Source organism: Condylura cristata, unplaced genomic scaffold (assembly GCF_000260355.1).
Source record: "Condylura cristata isolate star-nosed mole 26May11 unplaced genomic scaffold, ConCri1.0 scaffold00009, whole genome shotgun sequence".
NCBI classification, from domain to species: domain Eukaryota; kingdom Metazoa; phylum Chordata; class Mammalia; order Eulipotyphla; family Talpidae; genus Condylura; species Condylura cristata.
Window position 1 is genome coordinate 32,809,901 of NW_004567110.1, and position 25,824 is coordinate 32,835,724.

General features: G+C 36.3%; 1 protein-coding gene and 1 long non-coding RNA gene across 2 annotated transcripts; one reads left to right on the forward strand and one right to left on the reverse strand.

Moving 5' to 3' along the window:
* Positions 1–1,587: 1,587 nt before the first annotated feature.
* Positions 1,588–16,242, reverse strand: OTUD6B (OTU domain containing 6B). The gene is made up of 7 exons (XM_004679738.2): positions 16,096–16,242; positions 15,347–15,498; positions 12,658–12,738; positions 8,127–8,439; positions 7,094–7,155; positions 4,519–4,625; positions 1,588–3,790 (listed from the first exon to the last, which is right to left on the reverse strand). Exons 1-7 carry the CDS (start codon positions 16,175–16,177, stop codon positions 3,706–3,708), a joined length of 882 nt encoding a protein of 293 aa, XP_004679795.2. The 5' UTR covers positions 16,178–16,242; the 3' UTR covers positions 1,588–3,705.
* Positions 16,243–16,446: 204 nt separating this feature from the next.
* Positions 16,447–17,805, forward strand: LOC105853415. The gene is made up of 2 exons (XR_001145278.1): positions 16,447–16,651; positions 16,754–17,805. It is a non-coding gene; the product is annotated as an uncharacterized LOC105853415 (long non-coding RNA).
* The last annotated feature ends 8,019 nt before the right edge of the window (positions 17,806–25,824 follow it).

Here is a 25,824-nt window from a genome sequence, read left to right on the forward strand (position 1 = left end):
GGAAGGTTTGATTTAGGGATTTGATTCTCAAATACTTGCCTTTCATAGCAGCCTCACCACTTATTAGCTGTGTGGCTTACCAAATTCTTCATTCTCAATTTCAATTTTGTATAAAACATGGATGAAAACACCAACTTCTGTCTTCTGTAAGAAATAAATAAGCCCACTTATGTAAGGCCTTAGCACACTGCCTGGCACATAGTACATGCTCAAAAGGCAATTATGTTTTATTTTGAATAATACACATATATATTAATATCAAGATCTCTACTTTTTGTTAACAAATCTCAAGGTGCAAACATTACTCTTGGGACAGATACAGTTGCTCAAATGTCTACCATGCCAACGACTTGTTTTCTTGTCGCCAACCTTGTCCCACCATCCTCCTCTTTACCTACCATTTCAATTTTTTACTTAGGTATCTGGGTGCTGCTCACTGGAGGGTCCAAATACAGAGTTAAGGTGAGAACTGTCAGAAATGTTCCAAGAATTCTTATATTGGTAATATGTTTAGAAATGCTAGTGGCTCACAGAGTATAAACAGGAAGAAGTTTATGAGGTCTATTGTCAACTCTTAATCTTGCCAAGTCCTTTTCAAAAACTGGCTCTCATCACCATAATTTCATAAAACCCTGTAGTTAAAGGATATAACCTACACTTTTTTAAAATGAAAACTTGCTTTATGAAAAACTCATTATCTTACACCATATTTTCTTATTTTGCCAATGGTATCAGTTTACAAGACCTGCATTTGGGACCACCCTCGTGGCGCAAGAGGTTAGAGTGCAGTACTAGGAAGCTATCTGCAGCCATTGCAGGAGTTCAATCCCTGGCTAACCAGGGAGATGACGACCCACATGGCAGAGAAGACCTGTCCTGTCTCGGCAGTGTATTTCAGTCTATTCTACACCCCATGCCGGTGCCTCTGACCTGTACCCCAATTCTTGCATGCATAAATAAATCTAAAAAAAAGACAGACCTGCATTTGATTACCACTACACTGGATGAACCTCTCAGATTCCACTTAAAAACATGCATGGGCCCTCCCTGGTGGTGCAGCGGGTTAAAGCACAGCACTAAGAAGCTAAAGCCACTTCAGCATGAATTCGATCCCTGCCTGCCAGGGAGGTGATCCACATGGTGCGGCAGACCTCTCCTGACCCGCCCGCTGCTCCCCTCAGCAGTGTACTTCGTTGATCTGCCTGTTCTGCTCCCCACTGTGTCTGGTGAATCCTCTCACCGCCCCTGCACCTCTGGCTTGTACCCCAATTTTGTATACACAAATAAATCTTTTTTAAAAATTACATAAATACATACAAATTTATTTTTTTCAATCTTACTTCTTTCTAAAAACCAACATTTACATGGCCATTACTTTATTACCTCCCTCTATTCTATCTGGAGCATAATGCTATCTCTGCTTTTTATCTGAAATCTCCAAGATGCAAGAATCTGTATTATTTCAATTCTATGGGAAGAAAAAAATAAGGGCTTGGGAAAATTCTAAACTAAAATGAATTTTTTCCCTCCATTTCATAATTCTAAAATTGTTAAAAGAATAACAATTTGAACAAACAAGTATTGATTTAATTAATTCATCTTTATTTTCCTTTTGGCAAACATCAAGTAATGTAAGCAAAACTATATTGCTCACTATAGTCACACATTCTTTTTTGCTTTCTACAAGTTGTAAACATATTTAAGTGAATAAAATTCTTGGCTAAAACATATTCCAGAACTCTGACATATATTTTTCTGAGTTAAGACAAAAGAAAGGTTATGAAACCTCCATTAAACCATCATCATAAAGCAAACTAAGTTAGTATATCCTACTTTAAAATCACCATCATCTTGTAAAGATTCCAATATTAGGTTACAGTCAAAATTATTTTTAGCTGAAATTTTATGAAAGCAGATTGATTATAAATCTTCAAAATCATATTGTCCATTTAAAAATAAAAAATAATAATAAATTTATAATCAAGAAAATTTCACTCATCTTGTTTGGAAGAAACAGCTACCAATAAGTTATTTTAGAATACTCTAATAGATGAAATTTTCATGATTATCCTGTTTTTTTACTTAATGTTTATCTTTTAACTTAAAAGTTACATTACCTCAAAGTAAAACCAAAGTGTTAAGTTTTTTATAACCTCATTCTTAAATAAATTTCAGGATTCCCAAAAAATTCAAATCAAGAATTACAAAACAGACAGGCTTCAGAATATATTGTTGGGCAGGCAGAATTTACATTTTTGAATTGGAAAACCTTTACACCTTACTTGTTTCCTGTAGGTGACCAGAGTTCCTATCTGCTTTCCACACTGTCACTTGATGGCTGACATCATTTTTAATATTACAAACCTAATAATTAGTTACAAAACATAGATGCATCCCTGAAGCAAAAACTTAAGTATTACAAACTTGATATTAATTGTTACTAGTGGTTTCTCATTGGGCAAAAGAGTTCAAATCACATTTTCATAATACTTCCTTACAAAACATGACTGTATGCACAAGCATGGTTAGGAGTAACCTGAAATACGAGCAGAATAAATCAGTTTGAAAAGCTTTGTAAACTGATGTTACTATACAGTCTTGGTTCCCAAACAGTGGTTTTTAACTTTATTCATATTTTATGTAACATAAAAATTCTCAAATATCTAAGTTAAAGGAAAGATGACATTAATGAGGATAACAGCAACAAGTAACAAAGGTATTTTAATATTAAAGAATGAAGCAAAATGTGAGACATCTAAGACAAACTGAAAAAGAGGGAGAATATGAAATAAATTTGGCCTTGAACCATTTTACGTTACTATTCCTTCAACTTATAACAGTTAAAGAAGACAGGCCACAAACGGACACTTAGTGGAAAAAGCTGCAAGAAAAGCAAAACAGCTGAGGAGCGACAGAGAAAATACAAAGAACATAAACATTTATAGTTTTAGTCTGAAATGATGTTATTAATTCTAGTCAGAAGTTTAAGAAACAGCAAGGAATAACAAATGAATTGGTAAAACTATAATCTGTTGGGTTTTTAAAATTACATTAAGTTTTAATTCCTTATATTTTTAAATCTGATAGAGAATGCCTATTTATCTTTGCATCTGTCTCATTTCTTAAAACTTAACAACTTGAGTAAATATTTTAAAATTCTTAATTATTAAAGCAAACTTCAATGGAGTTCTATTAGTAAATTTCAGAGCACTAATCCCCATAACCTCAATACCAAGATAACTATAATCAAGTTCATTAGTAAGCATTAGTTAAATCGGCCATTGCCATTACCATCACCACACTGTATAGTAACAGTGACTGAGTCATTTCATTTCTTCACGAAAAATTATATTGAAATCATTATTGAAAGCTTTTTGTAATGGGGAGAAAAACACTCAAAATCTATTTTAAAACAGAACAGAATGTTCACGATGCCATATTAACAAAAACATCAGTGAATAGGGTATATACCATTCTGGTCTATGTGTGATGTTCTCCACAGTGAACTTAAAAGTATTTTTAAAATAACAGGATACGGTTAAGGTTTATCTGACTCATTTTTTTAAAAAAAAACTATTAGTAAGCTTTCATAAAACTGATTTAAGGTAGTTGTGTTTTTCAGTGATGCTAGAACAATCTAACACTTGGTATGAATACTCAGATCGGCACACTGTACTAAAACATAATTGGACAACAGTTCATAAACTAGCTGCAGTTTTCTGTAGCTGTGTTCACCAACTGTGTGACAGAATTGTAATGTTCTCCTAGGCCATATGCATGTCTCATATATCTGAAATGAAAAAAGAAGAAAGGGTAGTTTTGAAGAAATTAATTCATTGGATATAAATGTTTGTTTATATACCTAGGTATATAATACCCAGCACCAGGGTGGGATCCCACAGACTATACTGACATATTACTTAGAAATTCAACAGCATTTGAAAAGCATTACCGGCAGTCAGTAAGATCTAGCTCAAGATTCCTGGCTGCTGAGGCTAAGTCAGGAAAACAAAACCAGTGGAGGGGGGAAAAGACTGAAATGTTTAATATTCTATAGGCTAGACTTTTACCTAAACCTAAGCCATTAACACCCTACCTTAATGGTAAATTCTGTTTCAGAGATTTCTCAATTATGCATAATATTTGTACAATATAAAAAAAATTATCTAAGAAATAAGCTATTAAGCAATAATAATTTATTTTAGCTTTTATACTTGTTGAAACTTTTGGCTTACTAATATCAAGTTAGAACAGTATGCAAACTAATTCTCAAACTTCGCAGCCTTTAAAAATAACTTCATTTTTAATTCATACACTAGAATAAATTATTAGAAGTTTAAACAATTATCCAAAGTACATATTTTGACAATGTGTTCTAATTGGTTTTAATGTAATTTCCTTTTCATAAAAGTCAGTTAAAGATAAGTTGTTTTGATCAAACACCATATGCAACCTAAAAATCTCTTAATAATCTTGTCTTAAATATAAAAAACACAACAGTAGAAATTAGGTACTTACACAAGAATTAATGGTTTTTTGGGATATTCTTCACCAACTACTATAGGAGGAGACTCTGCTTGTATTATCTCTATAGGTGTTTGTAAAATGTGAGACAGAGCTCTCAGCTATAGGAAAGAAAATGTATTGTAAGGAAAATAAAAATGCAAATCCCATTATATCATAAACTACTGAGCTATACAACCAGTCAGATCAGGGATAAATTCTATTCCTTACTGTAAACAGAGAAGTTGGCACATAATGGGCACTTATTACGTATTTGCTGCATAAACAAGTATAATATTCATTAAATTGAATGCAAATGTTTCAAGTTCTGGCTGCAGGTCAGCTTTTTAGAAATATCAATGTCACCAACAATGAAGTAAAGGAATGAGTAGACTGGGGACACCAGTCTGTCTACTTCTGGATATGCTTGGAAATTTCCAAAATAAATAACGTTTTCAACTTTCAAAACAATAAAGTTTTTTTAAATAGCTCAAGGGATAGACAACATCAATTATTCTTTGGTAGCAGAAAGGCAAAGATGGGAGCTAACAGGGCAGAAGAGCCCTTATTTTCAAAGTTTGTCAGATGATTCAAAGTACATCTAGTGTTGAGAATCACTGCCCCATAATTCTCGAGCACAAGCAGAATGATGTATATATATGAATTGCACTATGCGTTCAAGAAATTCCCATCTGACTAATGCTTAAATTATACACCTTATAATATAAAATCATAAAGTTGGGTGAATAGTAGTTAAAAGTGAACGCTGGCTACAATACTCTTTGGACTTCTTATGACCAAGTGCTTTTAAGTACTTCATGCAGATCACATTAACTTGTTCAATGCTTATAATAATTTAAGGAGAAGGTACTACTGTTATACTCATTTTAAAGACTAGAACTTAAGGAGAAAAAGATCAAAAAGTCATAAAGTTCAAACACAAGCAAATTAAGGGACATGCAATAAACTGAGGAAGACTGATGCTACAGTTCATAAACAAATTAGTCATTAATAATCTTCAATCACTCTACTCTGATCCAGTATTTGCTCCATAATTAGAACATGCCAGTTTCAAACAAACATAAGAAGTTACATTAGAAACAGGAACAAGGTTCTATCCTACACGTGGGCAAATTTAGTCCCATACTATCTCACATAATGTTCCTTGGTAGAACAGTTTTCTTACACCTAAATTAATACATTCTAAAAGCTAGCATAGCATGGAGGATCTGAATAAGTCTGGGAATCTCAACCTCCCTCCTAAGATTTCAAAATCTAATATAAAGATTTTCCCTTTAATTATTTAAACTTAAAATACTGTGAACACAGCAACTCCTATTTCAAATGAATTTTGAGAAGAACTGATAGTAAATATTTTTCAAAATGTTTTAAGTTTTTTTTTCCCCCACTTTAAGAGTAGCTTAGGTCTCTAATATTCATATTAATCTGCAATTCTTATAAGAAAATTCAACCATCTTTAGGAACTCCTAATGTGGTTACAAAGGTACACTGAAATCTTCCTGAGTTTCAGAGACTCAGGAGAGGCACACAAAAGGAATGGACAGAGTTCCCTCTGGTGGCTCAGAAGGGGTACAAAATATAAGTGCTGAGAAAAAGACCAAAGAAACTATCATGCTCTATGTTCAAACATGGGTCTTAAAGTGAAATACTCAAAAGCCACAGACTACACAAAATGACTACCATTATAATACAATAAGTAGCTATAATACCAGATTCATGCCTCTAGCATTTTACCTTACCAGCTTAATGTTCACAAATGACCTACCAATTATACACAGGTGTTTTATTATCTTTATTCAATCATTAAGAAACTCTCCTGATGTCAAAATATCAAGAAGTAGAAGGGAAAGTTAGAACCTAGACCTGGATTTGCTCTCTGATCCTCTCACTTTCCAATACCACAAGCTAGCTTTATCTTCTCTCAGACCACTTAAGTGCTTCATCATGTTTTAGAGAAACAAAGTTAACAATAAGATAATAATTAAAAGTTAAACAGAAATAGTGGTTAACTCCCTACAAGTGAATGAACATACTATTTTCCTACATGTAAATTCTAATGCATTCAATACTGCTCTTAAGGCAGATGGTCAGTACTAAAGAATTTAAGACAAGAATTACATATGTCTTGTGATGGGATTTGACCTGCAATTGCACATACTTTTATTTTCTATTCTTGGCATGATGAGTTAACTGTTCCAACCATGATTTTCATCAGCACAGTACTTGAGTAAAACCTTCACTCATAAGTACAGAAAATCAAGTATACTGCCAGGAACAGAATCGCAATTGCAAAGTTATATAGCTGGGACAACAGCCTCACCACGCCACAGATCAAACACTGCATTATTCAAAATGAAATAGTGCTTCACTTCCCTAAAGTGTGTACTTAAATCAAAGGCCTAGGCATGTTAACTCCCTATTGCAATGTTTTGTCAGTAGAGAAGTAGGAAATATATAAAGAAAAATAATCTTCAAAGAGAAATTAAGATCCTCTGAAAAAGATGTGCCAACTACAGATGGGATTGAAATATAATTTACCAATCCACAACCACTATAATTACAAACTTACCTCAAGCTGACCTCCCCATGCAGCTGTGTTTACAATATCTTCACAATACTTTCCAAACTCCTCTGCAGAGAACAGATCAGAAAATAGCACTTAGTATTTTTCATAACTCATGCCGCAAGAGCCCTTTTATATCTCCCATAATTCCTGATGAAACTGCCTAGAGTTAAGAATTTCCTCCTGTACCTGTACTTTCCAAAATGTAATCCATTTCCCAGATCCAACTAAAATGGACTCCAACTTTCCACCCTTTCTATCCAAGAGTAAAGCAATCCATTTCTACTTATCTCCCTCAGCCTCAAGTCCAAGGACCTTAACCAAATAACATCTACTTTTCTCTTTCTTCCAAGCAATGAACCCCCAAATGGCCAGCATATTCAATATAAGATGTCATAAGAAATGTAAGAAGAGAATCAAGGTAGAACTACAAGTGAAATGAAGCTTCTTTCCACATAACAATATATTACCATATCTGCTACTAACTTTCATCTCTTATATCCCTTACCCCTGAACTTTCAGATTTTCACTTGTTCTCTCCATTATATCTCCCCATAAATACTTTATCTTAATTATCAAAGATATTACAGAGAAATAGGTGGGTTAATAATTCATTTAGGTTTTGCTTTTCAAAGCAAAGTCAAACTTTGCCTACACAGACTGTGAGAATAAAATGAATTCTCCCATCGTATGGGAGAAAAAACAGAACTAGTATTCCTAAACTTTCTCTGCTTAGATCCAGGCCCTATACTTTCAGAGGGTGCTCAAAGCCGAGGTTCCTCTAAATTTAACTTCATGAAATACCAACTGAAGAATGCACTTTTTAACGATGATGACAAGTCCTATTCTTACTTTTCTCTTATACAGAGTGATAAACCTATAAAATCACAGAAAATAATTCTGCATCTATTCAATATTTCACACTTTCTATCCCCATAAGGACTATATGAGTTTTAATTATCCGCAGTCACAGGAAGCACTTGATTTAACAACAGAGCTATCACAGCAACAACAAATCATAGTATAGAAAAGAAATTACCTGGAGTGTACATATCTCCTGTATTAGGGTTTGTTAAAAATGGCAGAAAGTCTTGCACATGACTCTGCATGTATTCAGCAGCCTGGCTCCTCAAGGCAGCGACAGTCAGAGGGCTTTCCTGTCCTTGTAGCTGGTCTTCAATGGCTCTGTACATACAGTGGCCATCAGATTGGATCTGTTTAATTTCCAACTGTCTCGCTGCCAGTATTCGAGAAAGCTTTTCACTTTCCACATGTCTAGCTCCAGATAAGTTCTCAATTTCAGCTTCAGCTATCCTTTCTTCCCGTTCCTTTTCTAATGCAGCTTTCTTTTCCTAAGAGGAGAATGTATAAAAATAAATTCATAAATAGTAGGAATAATGTACATTTATTAAGAATACAAGATCCTCAAAACTTTTTGTCCTTTTGTTGTCTTCTATCACAAATATTATAATAGTGATTGTATCACTTGTAGAGTTTTCTAAACTGTGAACCCTTTTAAAGGGCACCCACCTTACCTCTCTATACTGAGCACCTAGCTCTATATTGAGACAAAAAAAAAAATTATTCATTGAAGATTTTTTAAAAACTATACACCAACTTCCTAAAAAGTTTACCTACTAATTTCATAGCACTTCCTTAAGATTAAGATTCCTTGGGCCTTCAAGCACAACATTAACAAATTTAATTCCAGGCTAATTCAAGTTTTTTCACTTATCCAAAGATGCTACCAAAGAGGCATCAAAGTGCTAAAACCTTTAAAAGGATCTGGAGGCCTTTTTAAAAGGTGTGTATGAACTCATACATTTAATTAAAGTAACAGATAAAAAGTCTTTATTTAAAAAAAAACACTATTACAAATAGACTGAAGTTCCCCTTAAGAGTCACTGCTAGTCAATGCCAGTCCCCTAGCAATCTGGTTTGTTTTTTCTATGTTTTCCTAGGCATTTCCCTGTGCATTTAATAAATACAGATGTACTAAGAAACATGCATAGCAAATAAGTATTGTAACAAAAATGTAATCACCCAATCTTACCTCAGTAAAAAAATTAAATTAAAAAAAAAATGAAATCATGTATCATATTTTGCAACTTGCTTCAGTGACACAAGAAAATGAAAGATAAAAGATTTTCATGCCCACTCTAACTCCTCCTTGACAGAGAGCCCGTGAAGGGAAAGGCAATTTTCTATATAAATTAATGCCACATGCCTTTATGTGTCAAGGATGATGAACCTAAAACGATTTCTAACTTCACAAGCCTATTTAAGTGTTTTCTTCAAGTTACACAAGAAGTAATATGAACACGTTTATTTTACGGCATACCTACAACTGTGGATTGCTGCATAATAAAACCCTAAAACACAAGATGGCACTCTTTCTTTATGAAAGACTAAAAGTCCAGTTTCAAAGGGGAGAGGGAGAATAAGCACCTTAATATTATCTAATCCAAAGCCCCTCACTTCCCCTTCTGAGGAAACAGCATGCAGAAAGACTTCCAAAGGCCATACAGTGGGTTAGAAGCAGAACAGGGCCAAACCAACACTGACTTCCTTCTATCCAGGCACCTGAATCAGAATAGAAGTTGGGATGGATGAGAGCTGGAGTTAATGATGTCACATACTATGATGTCACATAAATGATGTCTTACTGGAAAGTAGAACTTTATATTGTCGGAAAAACTATTTATGCCTCTAAAATATTAATGCAACCATTTCTTTTTTTCTTTCCCCCCACACGCCTTGCTTTAATATTCTGAAGGAAATGTGGTTCCTTTTCAGGGCACTAAGGAAATACACTAACTTCTTTTCCCAATAATGTATTGTCTTGGGGAATGTATAGTTTTCCAATAGCTTATAACCATCATACTAGACATGACATGATGTCAAATGATAAAACTTAGTGAATGTGCTCTAGGACAGCATATAACTCATAAACATAATGTCAATAAACTATAGTCATATTGATATAGTCAAAACAACTCTGAAGAGGAATTTTAAATAAAACCAGAGATCTAATATTCAGACATAGTTTTTGGAATCCAGTTCTGCTAAATTTTATTTTGAATTAAAGTAGATATCTAAAAGTTTCCACCACACTGAAAAGTTTCCACTTGTTTTTAATTTAAATAAAATACTCCTATGTTTTTTCTAGATTAGAGAAAAAAGATTTGCTCTACAACAGTCAATAATATTCCCATAATAAAAACTTCATAAAATTTTATTGTGTTTTTCTACCAGAGACTACCATTTTCCCCAAAGGTAAACACTGTAACTAGCTATTTCATAAGTATATCTTTGGCAAAATATAAGTTTGAAATAGTTTAATACTCAATTGCCCACCTCTCTTCAGCTATATCTTCTTTAGCATTATGTACTTTTAGTGATCTCTGTTCCAGAATCTTTATTACTGTAACAAAAAAACTCTAGATACTACTTCTTCTCTGCCAAGTGCTAACACATACAAGACACTAAATGGTTTGAGGGTACAGCTGGAAAAGGTACTCATTTCAAGTAAGCAGTATTTCAGGAAAATGTCATAAAATGTTTGAGAAAGGTAAAGAGTTTTACTTTTGTCTTGTTGCCAAAGGGTGTAGGTAGAAATGAGTAATTAATAAACATAGGAAGGAGTTAAGTACTTATGTTTTCCAGATATTCTCAGTGTATCTAAATGGAAGCAATTAAGTAAGTATTTCGTTATGCTATTGCCAAACAAAAATCCTATCCTTTGTTTTTGATCTCCAGAAGCTAGATGACAATTACAAGCCTATCACAAAAACATGCATATAAGCAGATAGTTAAACTAGATAACTTCAAAGATGCCATGAAATCTAAATTCATCATCATAATATTTACCGAATGAAAATTTATACAGGTAAGAAAAATGATTGACTATTTTCTCTTTCATTTGCCATCAAATAAAACAAAAAAACACCACTGCTCCTGGGTAAACATTTTTAAGAGCCATATTATGCAGTTCTTAGAACAATAAATAACACTATCATTGTTGACCCACTAGATCTCAGGCCTTGCATTGAGGGCTTTGCATATAATATATTATTTGACATTCACAATAATTCCATGAATTATACAAATGAAAAAGGTAAAGAATGTCACCTAAAGTCACAAAATTAAGTGGGAATAAATTCTCCCATTCATTTAAATTATGTACTACTAAACTGTAAGAGACAAAGCTAGCCTAAAATAAACATGTAAATCCTGAAAGCATCAAGTGTTAGTAAAACAATCTTTGAGATTAGAGATTGGATTTAAACTTCTTTTTTTAAAGATTTATTTACTTGGGCCCTCCCTGGTGGCACAATGGGTTGCAGTACAGCACTATAAAGCTATTGCAGCCACTGCTGCACAAGTTCAATTCCTGGCCAGGGAGGTGATCCACATGGCGCCACAGACCTCTTCTGACCCGCCTGCTGCTCCCTTCAGCAGTGTACTTCGTCACTCTGCCTATTCTGCTCCCCACTCTGTCTCTGGTGAGTGCTCTGGCCTGTACCCCAGTGGGGATTCGCCAAAGACAGAGTGGAGAACAGAACAGAACAGGACAGGAATCCTGCTAAGGGGAGCAACAGGTGGGACAGGAGAGGTCTGCTGTGCCATCTGGATTAGCTCCCTCCAGCAGTGGCTGCAGATAGCTTCATAGTGCTGAAATTTAATCCCTAGTACCATGAGGGAAGCCTCCTAATTTCCTTATTATGTACACAATATATTCTGTTTAATTGATAGATTTAAATCCTTGTTTTCCACTTAATACCACAAGTTTTTGTTTGTATTTTAATATAGTAGTTTATTTTTACATCATTTTGTGCCTTTTTCCATCTCAGTTGTAATCCCCCAATACCACAGTTTTTAACCGAAGTTATTTATTCATTAGCATCTCCTGGATGTACACTTGGAGGTTTCTGAATTATCAAATCTAGAATAACACATAATAAATTTTGTAAAAAAATAAATTCTTTGCACACACCCTTCCTATCCCCACCCACCTATAAGAATTACAAAATTTTACAAGTTAGTTTGCATTGCATTAGCTCTATTTCCTCTCTATAAAATGGGGATAAGAAATTCTATTTTACAAGATTATCATCAGGACTAAGATTTCACATAATCTATTAACTCAGCACAGTACCTGGCACATGGAAAGTAAACATTATTTAATGTCCTTTTTTTTTTTTTCTCTTCCCTTCCTATATAACTCCTAAGCACAGCAGTAGCTAAATATTTGTTAACATGACTTTCATACCTGTCTCCTGGGTCCTCCCTGGTGGCTCAATCTGTTAAAGCTCAGCACTGTGAGGTTAATCACAGCCACGGCAGCAGAAGTTCTATCCTCGGCCAGAGAGCTGACCCGCATGGCGTGGCAGACCCGCATGTCCTGCCTGCTGCTCCACACAACAGAGTGTTTCAGTAAATCCACCTTTTCTGCTCCCCATTGTCTCTGGTGAATCGTTTCAACAGCCCTTTCCCCCACACCTCTGGCCTGTACGCCAGTACTTGTATGAATAAATACATAAATCTTAAAAACTACAACAAAAACATACCCGTCTCTTCTGTGCTTTAGATATCCGAGGCACATGAGTCTCAAGAACCAAATTTGAAAAGTCAACACCAACACAATCTATCTGGAAGAAACAAAAAAGTATTAACAAGTTAATGAAACACATTTCCAAATTATTATTCAAAGTAATAGATCATTACATTATTCATAAAAATCACAAATGTGTAATCCCACAATATTCAAATTTGAGAAAAGCATCGGGTACTGTATTAGATGACATGATTTATCTCCTCTTCCATTTTTAAGGAAACATTGGACTGGATACCAAGAAGTTTCTTTATAGCTCCTCAAGGAAAGCCTGGATGCTTGCCTTCCTTCTTAGAACACTTATTCCATTCACCTACATACTTCCTTGTAAATGTCAATGCACACAACACTCAAGCCTTGCCTTCCAGTGATGACAACACTTTTATTAGAGGTACTCTAAGGTCCTGATTCAGGTGCATTATTAATTTCATAACCTCAAATATGGCAACAGAGACCTTTCCCTCTTAACTAGTCACAACCTGAGGAGTATTGCTTCTTGCCTCTACTAACAAGCAGAGTTTTTCAATCCATTCCCATCTACAAAATAATTACAGGTAGAAAATTCAACGTAATTGCTGGTAAGATAGTACAAACAACATTACTAATCAAATGGCTATTAAATATTTGCTGAAGAAAATCCAGAAAAAACAGGCCTATAACAGTAAGTGTTAGCTAGTATTGTATTATTTTGCAACAATAAGTTAAACTAGCTTTTAGTGTGATACATTGTATTAAAATATATAAATATGTTTTATAAACAAATATGTATTTATTTACACACAAATATATTGAAACTGTTAAAAACAAGAGTAAGCAACATCCAAAGCTATGACCCAAGTGATCAAAATACCAAAATCAGATTAAAACTTCAGTGTTTACCAACTTTGAAAATCAGGAGTTTTACAAATTTTCAAAGAATCTGCTAAAATTTACAAGCTGTTTATAGATAAAATACAGAAAGTATTTGAAAAACAAAAGAGAAAGCAATGACATAAAAATTCAGGTAGCTTTCAGAAAAAACAAGTTAATGAAAAAAAGATTATAGACAATGTAGAAATAGAATGTTTGCATATTAACAGGTAGATAAAATGTAGCTTAAGTATCAAACATTTTTATCCTTGGAAACCTGGATAAATATCTCAAAAATGAAAAGCCTAAGAAAGCAAACACAACAATCTTGCTAATAGAGAAAATAGACAATCAGGAATACCATGATTTTGATATAAAATTAAACACCTGGAGAATCAAGGCCTTATTACCTGCAAATAAAATATATTAAGAGCATGTAAAGCCTGAATGTTTATGGCTGGGCAAAAAATTTTTTTAAAAGATACCAGGGCCTCCCTGGTGGTGCAGGAGTTAAAGTCTCAATGCTATCAAGCTGTCAACACTCACTATGGCATGAGTTTGATGCCCTGCTCCCCAGGGAGCCAACCCACATGGTGAAACACCTCTCCTCTGGCCCACTGCCACTCTCTCAGCAGAACACTAGTACTGCTCCCTAGTGTGTCTCTGTGAATCCTCTCATCCCCTCTCCACACTTCTTGGCCTACACCCCAGTTCTTTTATACATAAATAAATAAAATAAATCTTAAAAAAAAAGAGACACTATTTAATAAAACTACCACTGAAAAATCAGTACAGACAAGCTATTTTCCTTGTCACCAGCAAACCAATAAAGAACAAAACAAAAAGAATAAAATTAAATTAAATTTTATTTTGGTAGATAAAATTTTGCATTAATGTAAGAGCATTCTAACTATCAAAATCTGAGTGAGGCTATGAAGTCTATAATCCTTTAAATTAAAAACGTAGGTGATAAGCTACCATATTATACAAAGTTATAAAATAATTCAATATTCACATGATGGAGAAAGAGAACTGAATTCGATTTCAGGCTCTGACATTTAATGTTGTTAACTAATTCAATAAACAGTTCTTAATCTGAATTTGTTTCTCACCTGAAAAAATAGAATTAACTACACTTATTGCATACCTAATACTTCATAGTATGTTACTATGAGAATAATACAAGATAATAAATTGTAACAGTCAAAGTGCTTGGCATACTCTACATATTAACTACAATGACAAAATAAGTATTAGTTAAAATGATGACAATATACTTCATTTTACCCAAGAAAATCAGTAAATTTTCATTCATTCCAACATCTTTATAAAAAACTTTTACAACATGCAAATTACACATACCATTTGATTTTATAAAATATTGTGCATTTTTTAAATAGCAGAAGTATCTGCATGATATTATACGTGGAAAATTTATGTTCAGGGAGTTTAAGTAAATTTTCCAGGTTCCAATCCTATTGTAATGGCAATTATGGGTCTACCAGTCTGGTACTCCAACTTTGATTTGGTGGACGAAACACCAAATGTGATTTGAAACACATTTCCTGTTTCATCTTTGGGCAAGTTAGTAGTTAAGTACATAGATCTTTGCTCAACTATCTTACAAAGACACACTATCAAATAAACCTAATCACAAAAAAAGTTAATGAAAGGTGATGTATGAACAGACAGAGTAACTTCATTTTCCTCCATGTAGATAATTCATTTAGTAAACAGTTTAACAGAAGAGGACAACTGCTTACAAATGCTATAGGCAAAGCAACATTTCTTCATACCTTATTCTCCTTAGATGCTAATTTAAATTGCTCTAGTTCTTCTCTATGTTTCTGTTCCATTTCAGCTTCCAACTTTGCAACATCTTCAGTGAGTTGCTTCCTCCTCTTTTTATCATTCTTGGGAACAGCATTTTTCATACCCTGAATTTTGGCTGAAAAGCCACCAAAATCAAAAAGTCAAAACCCAAGGAGTAAGCGAATCAGTAACAACAGGAAATGGTTACACAGAAGGGTTCAGATGAAGCTGAGAGCCCCACCCGCACCAAAATATATATTCATTTACATAAGCGTGAATTTGTCTGATGTGGCAGGAGGATGAAAAAGAAAATAACTGACTGCAACAAGTTTTACATTAAATTTTTCAAGCATCCCTCTGCGACCTCAAGACAAGAGACTCGGTATCTCAAAACGTTCCATTAAGGCCAAGCTTCAGAAACTGGCACAGAAAAGGAAAAAGGGGCGGGGAGGAGGGCGGAGAGGCGGGGTCCTAGACAGTGGCCGGGCAGTGCACTCGGGTGCCGCACTCCCGCGGCGGCGCGGCGTAGGGGGCACGCGGCAATCCCAAAGCCTCCGAAACTCTAGGGGGTCTAAGGGGTCCTCAAGGCAGAAAAGGCGGGAAGGAAGACACTGGCTTCCTTGGGGGAAGTAGGAGGATACACATCAGTAGCTCTTTCAAGATTGCCCGGGAGCGTCCCGCCACGCGCCCTAGCTTGGGTTCGGGCTCCTGGCAGTTCCCACTCAGCCCTCACCTTGCAACTCCTTCTTCTCTTTACGATGCCGTCTTATGAGCTGCTCTTCGTCATCAAGCTCCTCAGTCAAGACAGCCTCCATGACGACCAGGTAGCTCAAAGCACACGCGCTAGGAGAAACCTGCACCACCGGCAAGCAAGCACCTTCCACCCCTCAACCCTCACCCGCAGCCCCATTGGCCGCCGCTGTGCACCAGCCCCGCCTTCAAGGCGGCACCGGATCTTAGCCGAGTCATTGGAGCGAGAGAGGAGCATGGACTGCTGCGCATGCGCCCTCGCTTGCCACCCTCTGCTTGATGGGGCGGGGCGGCAAGGGGGAGGAGCCATACAGGGCGCGGAGGTGTGGCTTGGCCCGCGGGAGTTTGCAGCCTCGCGATTGATAGCGCACTGATATTGATAGAGCCCTTTCAACAACCCGGCTTCGGCGTTGGCGTGGGCGCGCAGATATGACGTAAGAGGAGCCATTTTGGATGTTTTTTCTTGGTGCGTTGAGGCAGTTACTTGCGTCTTCACTTTGATTCGTTCGGGAGCAAGAGCTGTAGCAAGAGCTGCTGAGGTAAGATGTTAAAAATCTTTTATATGAAACCGTTGATAATTTTTAGGGGGAAACTTTGAGTTAACAAACTGGAGAGAGTTAAATTTGTTTACTGTTTCCAAGGTTTTAACACTGCGGCTCAGAAGAAACAAGAGAAAATGCCGCCTCTTGAAACGGATATAACGGTGGAAACAGAAGAGAGAGTAAGAATCGAGTATCATGCAGTACGGGAGCTTAAAGATCTCTGCGTAATGATAAAGCGGTTAATGTCAGAGCGCTTGAAAAATGTTGAATTAAGGGCGATAGCAGAAATGTGCAAGCCTGATGGTGCGGAAGATAGGGTTGCTGGCGAACCTGAAGGTGCAGAAGATGGGATTGCTGAAGTAAAGGAAAACCAAGAAAAAATCTCACCGCATGAAGAGAAAGGGGAAAATAATTAAAGAAAACGAGAGCCCTATTGCGCAGATCCAGAAGATAGGATCTGCACGTACGATGAATACCTGAAACAGGGAAAAATCAAAGCTGAAACAGTAAGAACTAATTGAAGGAAATTTTCCAGAACGAAGAACAACTGGATCTGCAAGTAGAAGAAGCTCAAGGGGTACCGTTAAAATTTAACAAAAAGTAGGCAAAGCAAAACTTAAAGATGCTGTGGTAAAGATATATCTAGTTGACACCTGTTCAGATTTGAATGATAAAAATTTCTACAAATACTCATACAGAAAGGAGATTGGTTACCTATAAAAGGTCAAAAGTAATCTAACCTTAGATTTTTCTCTTGTAAATGTGTAACAATATAAACAGTATCTACAAAGATTTCAAAATAATTTTGAGCCAAGAATCTCATACTTTGCTAATTTTTTGCTGTGTGAAGGCAACTGGAAAACAGACAGGCAGAGATTTCAAAAGTTTATCACCCAGGTACCATCCTTGGAAAATTTGCTGAATGATTGACTTTAGCCAACACTTAAAAATAGGGAAACGATTGTATGAAAAATTAGTAATATGCTTTAAAACGGTATCCCGAAAGAGCATTAAGAATGTTAGAATCTATAGAATTGTAAGAAGAGTTGTAAAATGTAAGATTTAAAAGTTGGACCAGTTTATGTCATTTCAAACTGAAAAAGCATGCTAAATGTTTGATGTATAGAAAATAAATGGTTTTTTTTCCCTGAGTTTTTTTCTGAGTATCCATATTCTTAAGCTAAATATAAGACTTTGTCACTGTGGGCAAGCATTCCAAATAAGGTTGGTACAGATTTTCCTGTTTTTAACGGGGAAAGAGGGAAGGCAGTATCTACCAAGTTTTTAATGTTTCTGATTCATACAAAAAAAAAAAAAAACCTTAAAATCACTGATAAGGAGGCAGTGTTTTATGTACATGTTGCCGAGGAAAGATGAACTAGGCATTGCATTATGTAGCCATTATAAGTGAATCTGACATTGAGGTAAGATAAAAATAAAATTATATAGCTGTGAAAAAAAGAAAAACAGTAAGCAAGCATTGAATTCAACATAAAATAGAGGTATAGATGAGTTGTCACACTCATAAACTGATTAAATATCCCTATTGAAAAAATCAAATTGGGTCAGAAGTCAGTCTAACTCTAGGTGATCTTTGAGGCCATGAGAAATCACCCTAGAAAGATAGAAAATAGAAGTAAAAGGGAAAGGACAGTAAACCAGAAGGAACGGCCTTCCTAAATGGATAGGTATTAAAGCTATTATTTGTAAGCTTAAAAAATAATCTGTAAAAACACATCAGTTATTCCATTATAAATTCTGATGTGTGGGTTCTCCCTGATGGCACAAGGGGTTAAGTCACAGCACTATGAAGCTACCAGCAGCCCCAGCAGTTCCCCAGACCAGAACCCAACTCACATGGTATAGCAGACCTCTCCTGTTTCATCTGCTGCTCCCCTTAGTGATATATTTCAGTCTGCCTATTCTGCTTCCCACTCTGTCTCAGGTGAATCCTCTCACCCCCACCTTCACACTTCTGGCCTGTACCCCAGTTCTTGTATATATAAATCATTAAAATAAATTCTGACCTGTAGTTCACAACTACATGTATTATGTAGTTGTTTGGCAGTTACATTGTCTAAAGTCAAACTAATTTAGTGCTAGGAAAAATACAAGATTGGGTCCCTATGACTAGTTATTAGTACAAAACCCTATTGTAAGATACCACATTTAATGTGCATTGTTGATTAATATTAAATCCATGACCAACAGCATTATCATTCGTGGTCTTAATGAATTTTACCTACTTATTTTCTCTATAAAGCATGTCATAGCCTTGTACTTAGAACATGACACAGTGCTATTCTTGGGAGACATTTCAAACCAAGATCACCAAGAAAAAGCACTATTACTGTAAAGGGCACTTGATAGTATGAGCATTGAGATATGACAGTTTCACCTCTCTCACTCAACTGGAGCCCTGTCTGCCAAGTGACTCAAATTTGCTGCTCTATACATGCACATGCTAGTGCTAATACCTTATAGTATCCTCTAGTATTGATTGGGGTGATAAAAATTTAGGTAGTAAATGTTCACAATGAATCCACAAAAATGAATATATAATTCATTCACTGTTTAGTATTACAGCTCATGTTTGGGAGATAATTCTGCTTAATGAGACAAAAATGCTGTTTTTCCTTGAGATATAACACTGGCAATTCCATAGAATTAAGGATCACTGAAAAATTCAAAAGGGTTCCATGGTTACCATGAACTGCTCAGGTGACTGCTGCTTTTCCTTCTGTTGGTGCTGAGTCAGGAAATCTGAATATCCAGCAGTTCTGATTTTGCTGTCCTCTCTGGCACAACAAAAGTAAAGTATTTCCAATAGAGAACAGATCATCTTGATATCTAAAATAACCTGCCCTAAGTATTAATTTCAAAGAACTCTCCACAAGACTTAAGTAGTGGTCTATATGCCAAGCAAAATAGAGAAATAGAGATTTTCCTTTTTTGTGTGTGATTGACCAGACAGCATATTTGATACTCCACCTAGTGTAAGGTGAGAAAATATTTGACAGTCATACTCAACCAGCTACAAATCTCTGCAGGTTGTATACACAGCTAAAGAAAACTCGACCTTAGTTTAATTAAAAATTTTGAGCACCTCTTGCTACAACTCTCACAATGATTCTGTGTGTGTGTGTGTGTGTGTGTGTGTGTGTGTGAGTTAGTCTTTGCCATAACAAAATACCACAGACTGAGGGATTAAACAGTTCTTACAGTTCTGGAAACTGAAAGTTCAACATCAAGGTAGTAGCCAATTCCATAGCTGACTAGCACTCTCTACCTGAACTGGACACAGCACTTTGTCACTATATGCACATGACAAAAGAAGAGAGCTCTCTAGTGTCTTCTTACAAGGACCCTAAACCTTTTGCATTAGAATCCCATAGCCCACCGTTATGGTCTCCTTTAACCTTCCCCACTGATTGAACTGCACTGGGGAATTCAGTCTGTAGCAAGTAAAGGAAAAGGCAACCCAATTTGAAACACGCAATCTGAAACACTTGTTTGCCAGTTCTGAGATTTTAAAGAGGAACTTGTCTTCTACTCAGCTATTATATGCTAAATGTTTCATAATTATAAAATGTTGAATGAAAGGCAAATTGGAATTTTAAGTAAGATTTTTGACTTGAAAAAAATATTTAACTGATATTCTAGATGCTTTTCTCTTGAATAAAACCTTAAATATTATATTTTTGCCTAACATGACCTCTGTGATTGTTAAAGCAGACAGTACTTTTATAGTTTTACAAGGTTCTTTCATGGATTATCATCTTGACCTTCAGTGAAGATATGTAAAAAAAAACTATTATCACCATTCTTTCTAAGTTAGAGGTAAAGGAAATAAGATCCAAAAAGTTTGAAATGGAACAAACAGCTAAGAAATGATGTTGGGAACTATGCCCAGTTATACGGGCTTAAACACATTAATAAGTAGCCATTAAACCATCAGCGCATCCCTGATTGCACAAGGGGTTAATTCTCAGTACTATAAAGTCAGCATCAGCCACTGCAGCACAAGTTTCATTGCAGACCAGGGAGCTGACCCACATGGCACAGCAGACCTCTCCTGTCTTGCCAGCTGCTCCCCTCAGCAGTGTATTTCTGTAGATCCACCTATTTTCCCCACTCTGTCTGGTGAATCTTCTCATACTCGAACCTCTGGCCTGAACCTCAGCTCTTGTATGCATAAATAAATAAAATAACCTTTAAAAATACTTATGTAATGATTGATAAGGAAAATTGATATGCCATGTAGTAAAGACTAATTAGGACAAAAATATAGTAAATCTTTTTGTACATGCTTTATGTTTTTTATTCTTTAGAAGATGTTTAGAAAAAACTTGAATGTTGTCAAAGTTATATTTAGAGGTGAGCTTGTAGATAGTTCTTTATCTGTTATGTATCAAGTTACTAGAAAAGTAAAGTTATTTTACTTTTTCTAGAACTTTTTTGGAAAAGTTTTGAACAAGGTATAAATCTGTGTAACTACCCCACTTTTGCAGAGATGCTGAGAACAGGATCCTTCTTTGTGCTCACTCAATTCACTTTTCAATTTAGAGCCATAAATAATTATTAATATCTGCTTTTTGTTCACTTGCTGTTATATTGACGTTTCCCCAAGTCAATTATTCTTCAAGATAATGTTGAATTACTGCATATTTCTTCATCACATCAGCTTTCAAAATCACCACATTTCAGCCTTGTTTAAGTTAAGCCTGTTTAACTTCTTAGAAATAACAGCTACTCTGTTATATCTGTGCCTACTTTCCACTCAAATATCCATGAAATACGCTGTTGTCCTACTTATAGGAAAAAGTGCTCTCCCACCCAAATTTCCTATTTGTCTGCTTGATATCTCGCTCTCTGTAACAGCTATCAACAGTGTGTGTGTGAGTGGATATAAGTGGGGAGATAAACAAGTTAGTCAATGAAGACATATATGTGATGGTATTCAACACAGGAAATATTCAAAATTGTTACCTGTCATCCTGTCATGGCTACTGCATGTAAATTTTTTAATTCAAGTTTTTAAATTTTTCTTATTTTCTGTAGAAAAACTAGGGTGTAGAGCAGAGGAATGGGGGTAAGGGGGGTGAAAAGATTCACTAGAACAGACGAGCAGAACAGAAAGATTTCCTGAAATACACTAGTCAGGGGAGCAACCTTCAAGCAGGGAGAAGTCTGCTGAGCCATGTGGATTAGCTCCCTGGCCACGGATCAAATACATGCTGCAATGGGTGCAATGGGTGTTCCATACTGCTGAGACTTTAAGCCCTGCACCACCATGTAGCCTCTCATGTTACTGATTGATGTTATCTTGAACAAGGGTTAGCAGTCTACTACCTCTACTCAGGTACCACATTTCACTCTGTCGTGAAGCGATTTAGTATATGCATGATTGAAAGTATATGTAGGCATGGTCCTGGTCTTGGTCCTTGTCCCCTTTAGAGAAAAAAGTTAGTGGTGAACAAAATCAGGCCATTAGCTCAGATAGTCTGCTAAAGATGATATTTTGTTGCAGAATCCACCCTAGTCAAAAACACAGAAGAGAGTTTTTCTTTAGTGCTCTCTCATTTTCCTTTCCATGTCCCTTTTCCATCTTCTGGCACTCTTTCCCACCAACTACAGGCAAATAAAGCACTTAAGCTGGTCTTGCTTTATCCAACCTTGTTTTCCTTCCTTTTATAGTAACCATAGTCCAGACTGTGTATGTTTCGTTTCGGGTCTTTTCTTTTTTTTTCTGCTTTGTCCCCTCACCACCCCACCTATGTATTTGTCATAATCTCAGCTGCTGGGAAATCAAGGAATAGCTCTCACATCTTAAGGGTAAATGTCATGAGGGAGGAAGTAGCAGGAGGAACACAACAGAATACTCATCAGAATAGCAAACGGCAAAATCCTGCTGTTGTGTGAAGAACACACTGCTCAGATGCTGCCTAGCCAGCCCCATCAAATCACCTTGTTCAGCCAGAGAAGGCAAATGGTTCAGGACTTCCAAGTCATATTCTCAGGTTGCTAGCAAAACAGGACATTGGCCTCCAGCAACAGGACCTCTCAAGTGTGTATTGCCACCCCCCTGCTTCATGGCCCCAAACCACAGGAGAAGGGGGGAAGAAAGGGAGAGAGGTATAGGGGAGGGAGGGAGAAGGCTTCTGAAAATCTTAGATGGTAAAAAATGTCACTTATCAAATTTACTTGAGACAAAATGAATGACCAAGGTAATTAACATATATTAGGTTTTTTCAGGAACCTTTACAGTTTAAGAATAATTGAATCTATATCAGTTTGGGGAAATTTGAGGAAACTAGATGAAGAACTTCAAAAGGGTAAGTTAAATGATACAGTGGAGGTGGGCTTCTGACTCCTCTTAGAACTTGCTGTTTTAATTGCTTTAAAATAAGGTAAGAATATTAACTATGATGACTTTTGAAAGTTGGATGATGAATGAGAAAATAAACCCTTATAATTAATGAAAGAATAAACCCAAGTAACCTGAGCTGAGTGTATTTTAGGTGAAATGTGCTGGACCTGATGATTTGCTGTTCACTTACCACCACCAAAAAGTATATTTGGCTTTACTTTCCCAAATATGGGGTCTCTTCCATTTTAAAAACATTTCTTGCAAATGCACTAGGAATTGAGACCTACACTATCTGCTTTATGACTAGACACAGTTTAAGAAGCAGGTTGGCTTCCCTGTTTACACAGCAGGTTAAAGCACAGCATTATAAAGCTCTCTGCAACTACTGCAGCATGAGTTTGATTCCCAGCCAGGGAGGTGACCCACATGGTACAGTAGACCTCTCCTGTCTTGCCTGGGTTTCCCCTCAGCAGTGTATTTCAGTCTGTCTGCCTTTTCTTCTCCCCACTCTCTCTTGTGGATCCTCTCACCATTCCCCCACCTTCCCTCCTACCTGCACCTCTGGCTTGTACCCAGTTGTTGTATGCATAAATAAGTAAATCTTTAAAAAAATAATAAAAAGGTGGGAAAAGACCACTAAGAGAAGTTGCCTTTGTGTCATGGAAACCCTTCTGAGGTGGGTAGAACAACACCCCACCAAAGATGCCTGTCCACATACTAAACCTTGGAGCTTGTGAATATGTCACCTTACATAACAAATGAGACTGTGCAGAAGTGATTAAGTGAAGGAGATGAAATAATCTGGATTATCCATGTGAATAATCCAAGGGTACTTACAGGTGAAAGAAAGCATGTGAGTCAAAGCCAGAGATGTGCAGATGCACTGCTGACTTGGAAGTTTTCTTAGCACAGAAAAAAGCCCAAGTGGCTCTCTATGTCCTGCCCCAATCAGCACCAGGCCAGGTTTCCCTAATCTCCATTTTTACTCTCCTGCCACCACCTCCCAGCCTTCTAAACTCACTTGGCAAAGTTGCGAGACTTCCTGCTAGCTGTTCTTGGGTGTACCAGGCACTTTCCCTCCTCAAGCCTGGTTGCACATTGTCACATTTCTGTTCAAATGTTAATGAAGCCAATCCTAGTTTCTCCTTGTGTAAAAGCACTGTGCTCCTTTCACACAAATTTCCAGCTTCTCCTTACTCTGCTGTATTTCTCTCTGTCAACTGATTGCATAACCTTGTTAAAATAATGTCGTTTATCTTTTATTATAATGAGATAAAGGGTGTAGTATTCCCCAAAACAATGTTTAGCCCATAACAAGACTCAATAAATCTTTGCTGAGTAAATGAATAGTAAAATACTGCAAAATAACTGAAACATAAACAATAGAGGACTCGTTAAATAAACTGTGAGCATGCATTTAAGGGTCAAACAAATGTTAAAGTCAAAAACCTGGGCCCTCCCTGGTGGCGCTGCGGGTTAAAGCACTGCACTAAAGAAGCTTAAGCCACTTCCGCATGAGTTCCCCAGAGGAGATTCACAAGGGGTGGCAGACCTCCTCTGACCCACCCGCTGCTCCCCTCAGCAGTGTACTTGCCTATCTGCCTGTTCTGCTCCCCGTTCTGTCCCTGGTGAATCCTCTCACCCTCCGCATCTCTGGTCTGTACCCCAGTTCTGTATGAATAAATAAAATAAATCTCTAAAAAAAAAAAAAACCTAGAAGTGCAAAAAATAAAGCTAGAATGTTGGTGTATCTCACAGGAGGAAATGCTTGAAAAGTCAAATTCTAAAGGCTATATTTCTTATCCAACTGGTTTCTGAAACCATGGAAAAGGAAGTGTTTCTGCATTTATCAATTGTTTCTCTGATCTCAAATAGAACTTTATATGAGAAATGTGTTGCTAAGGACTAAAAGGATTTTTTTTTAGGTAATTTTGTTTTACAACAATATGTTTCCAAAGTATAGTATCACAACTCTTCAGATGTGTAACATACCACACTCCCCCAGCAAGGACCCCATAGTCTATTGGGCCCCTTCTACACCCTGCTAGCCATCCCTTCCTTCCCTCCTTCCTATTGTAAACTCCATACTATTTTCTATCAACATTGGATCAGACTACAATCACACCATGTCCTTGCTCAAACTTGTTTCTGGTCTTTTTGATATAGGCCATTTTTCACAGGTATGAAGTAGCATAGCATTGTGACTTTGATTTGCATTTACCTGATGGTAACTGGTGAGTATTTTTCATGTGCCTGTTGACCATCTCTGTGTTCTCTGGAGAAGTATCTATTTAGCTCTTCTGCCCATTTTTTGGCTTTTTTACTTTTTGTCTTTTGTTGTTGTATAAGTTCTTGTAGATCTCAGATATAGGTCTTTTGGGGATGTATAGTGTGCAAATATTTTCTTTCATTCAATAGGATGTCTTCATTTTAATGGTAGTTAATTTCACTTTGCAGAAGATTTGTAGCTTGATGTCCTATTTGTTAATTTTTGCTTTTATTTTCCTTGCTGTTGGAGTTAAATCTCCAAGACATCCAAGAAACCAATGTTATGCAGTGTGTTGCCTGTTTTTTTCCTATGTATTTTGTTACTTCTAGTCTTTTATCCTTTTCTTTAATCCATTGTGCATTAATGTTTACATAGGGTGTGAGATGGTGGTCTGTTTTATTCTTTTATATTTGGATGTCCAATTTTCCCAACATCATTTCTGGAAGTGACTTTCCTTTCTCCAGTGTATACTCTTGTCTCCTTTAGACATGAATGGTCCATATATGAACTGTCCATATAGGTGTGAGTTTA

What these genes read in the sequence shown, in the direction of transcription:
- OTUD6B (XM_004679738.2), bottom strand. Translation starts at nt 16,177, where the DNA reads ATGGAGGCTGTCTTGACTGAGGAGCTTGATGACGAAGAGCAGCTCATA. An exon ending in TAGCATCTAAGGAGAATAAG is followed by an intron (nt 12,739 to 15,346) that starts GTATGAAGAAAT and finishes TGTTTCTTCCAG; the next exon opens with ATAGATTGTGTTGGTGTTGA. An exon ending in AAAAAACCATTAATTCTTGT is followed by an intron (nt 3,791 to 4,518) that starts GTAAGTACCTAA and finishes TTTTCATTTCAG; the next exon opens with ATATATGAGACATGCATATG.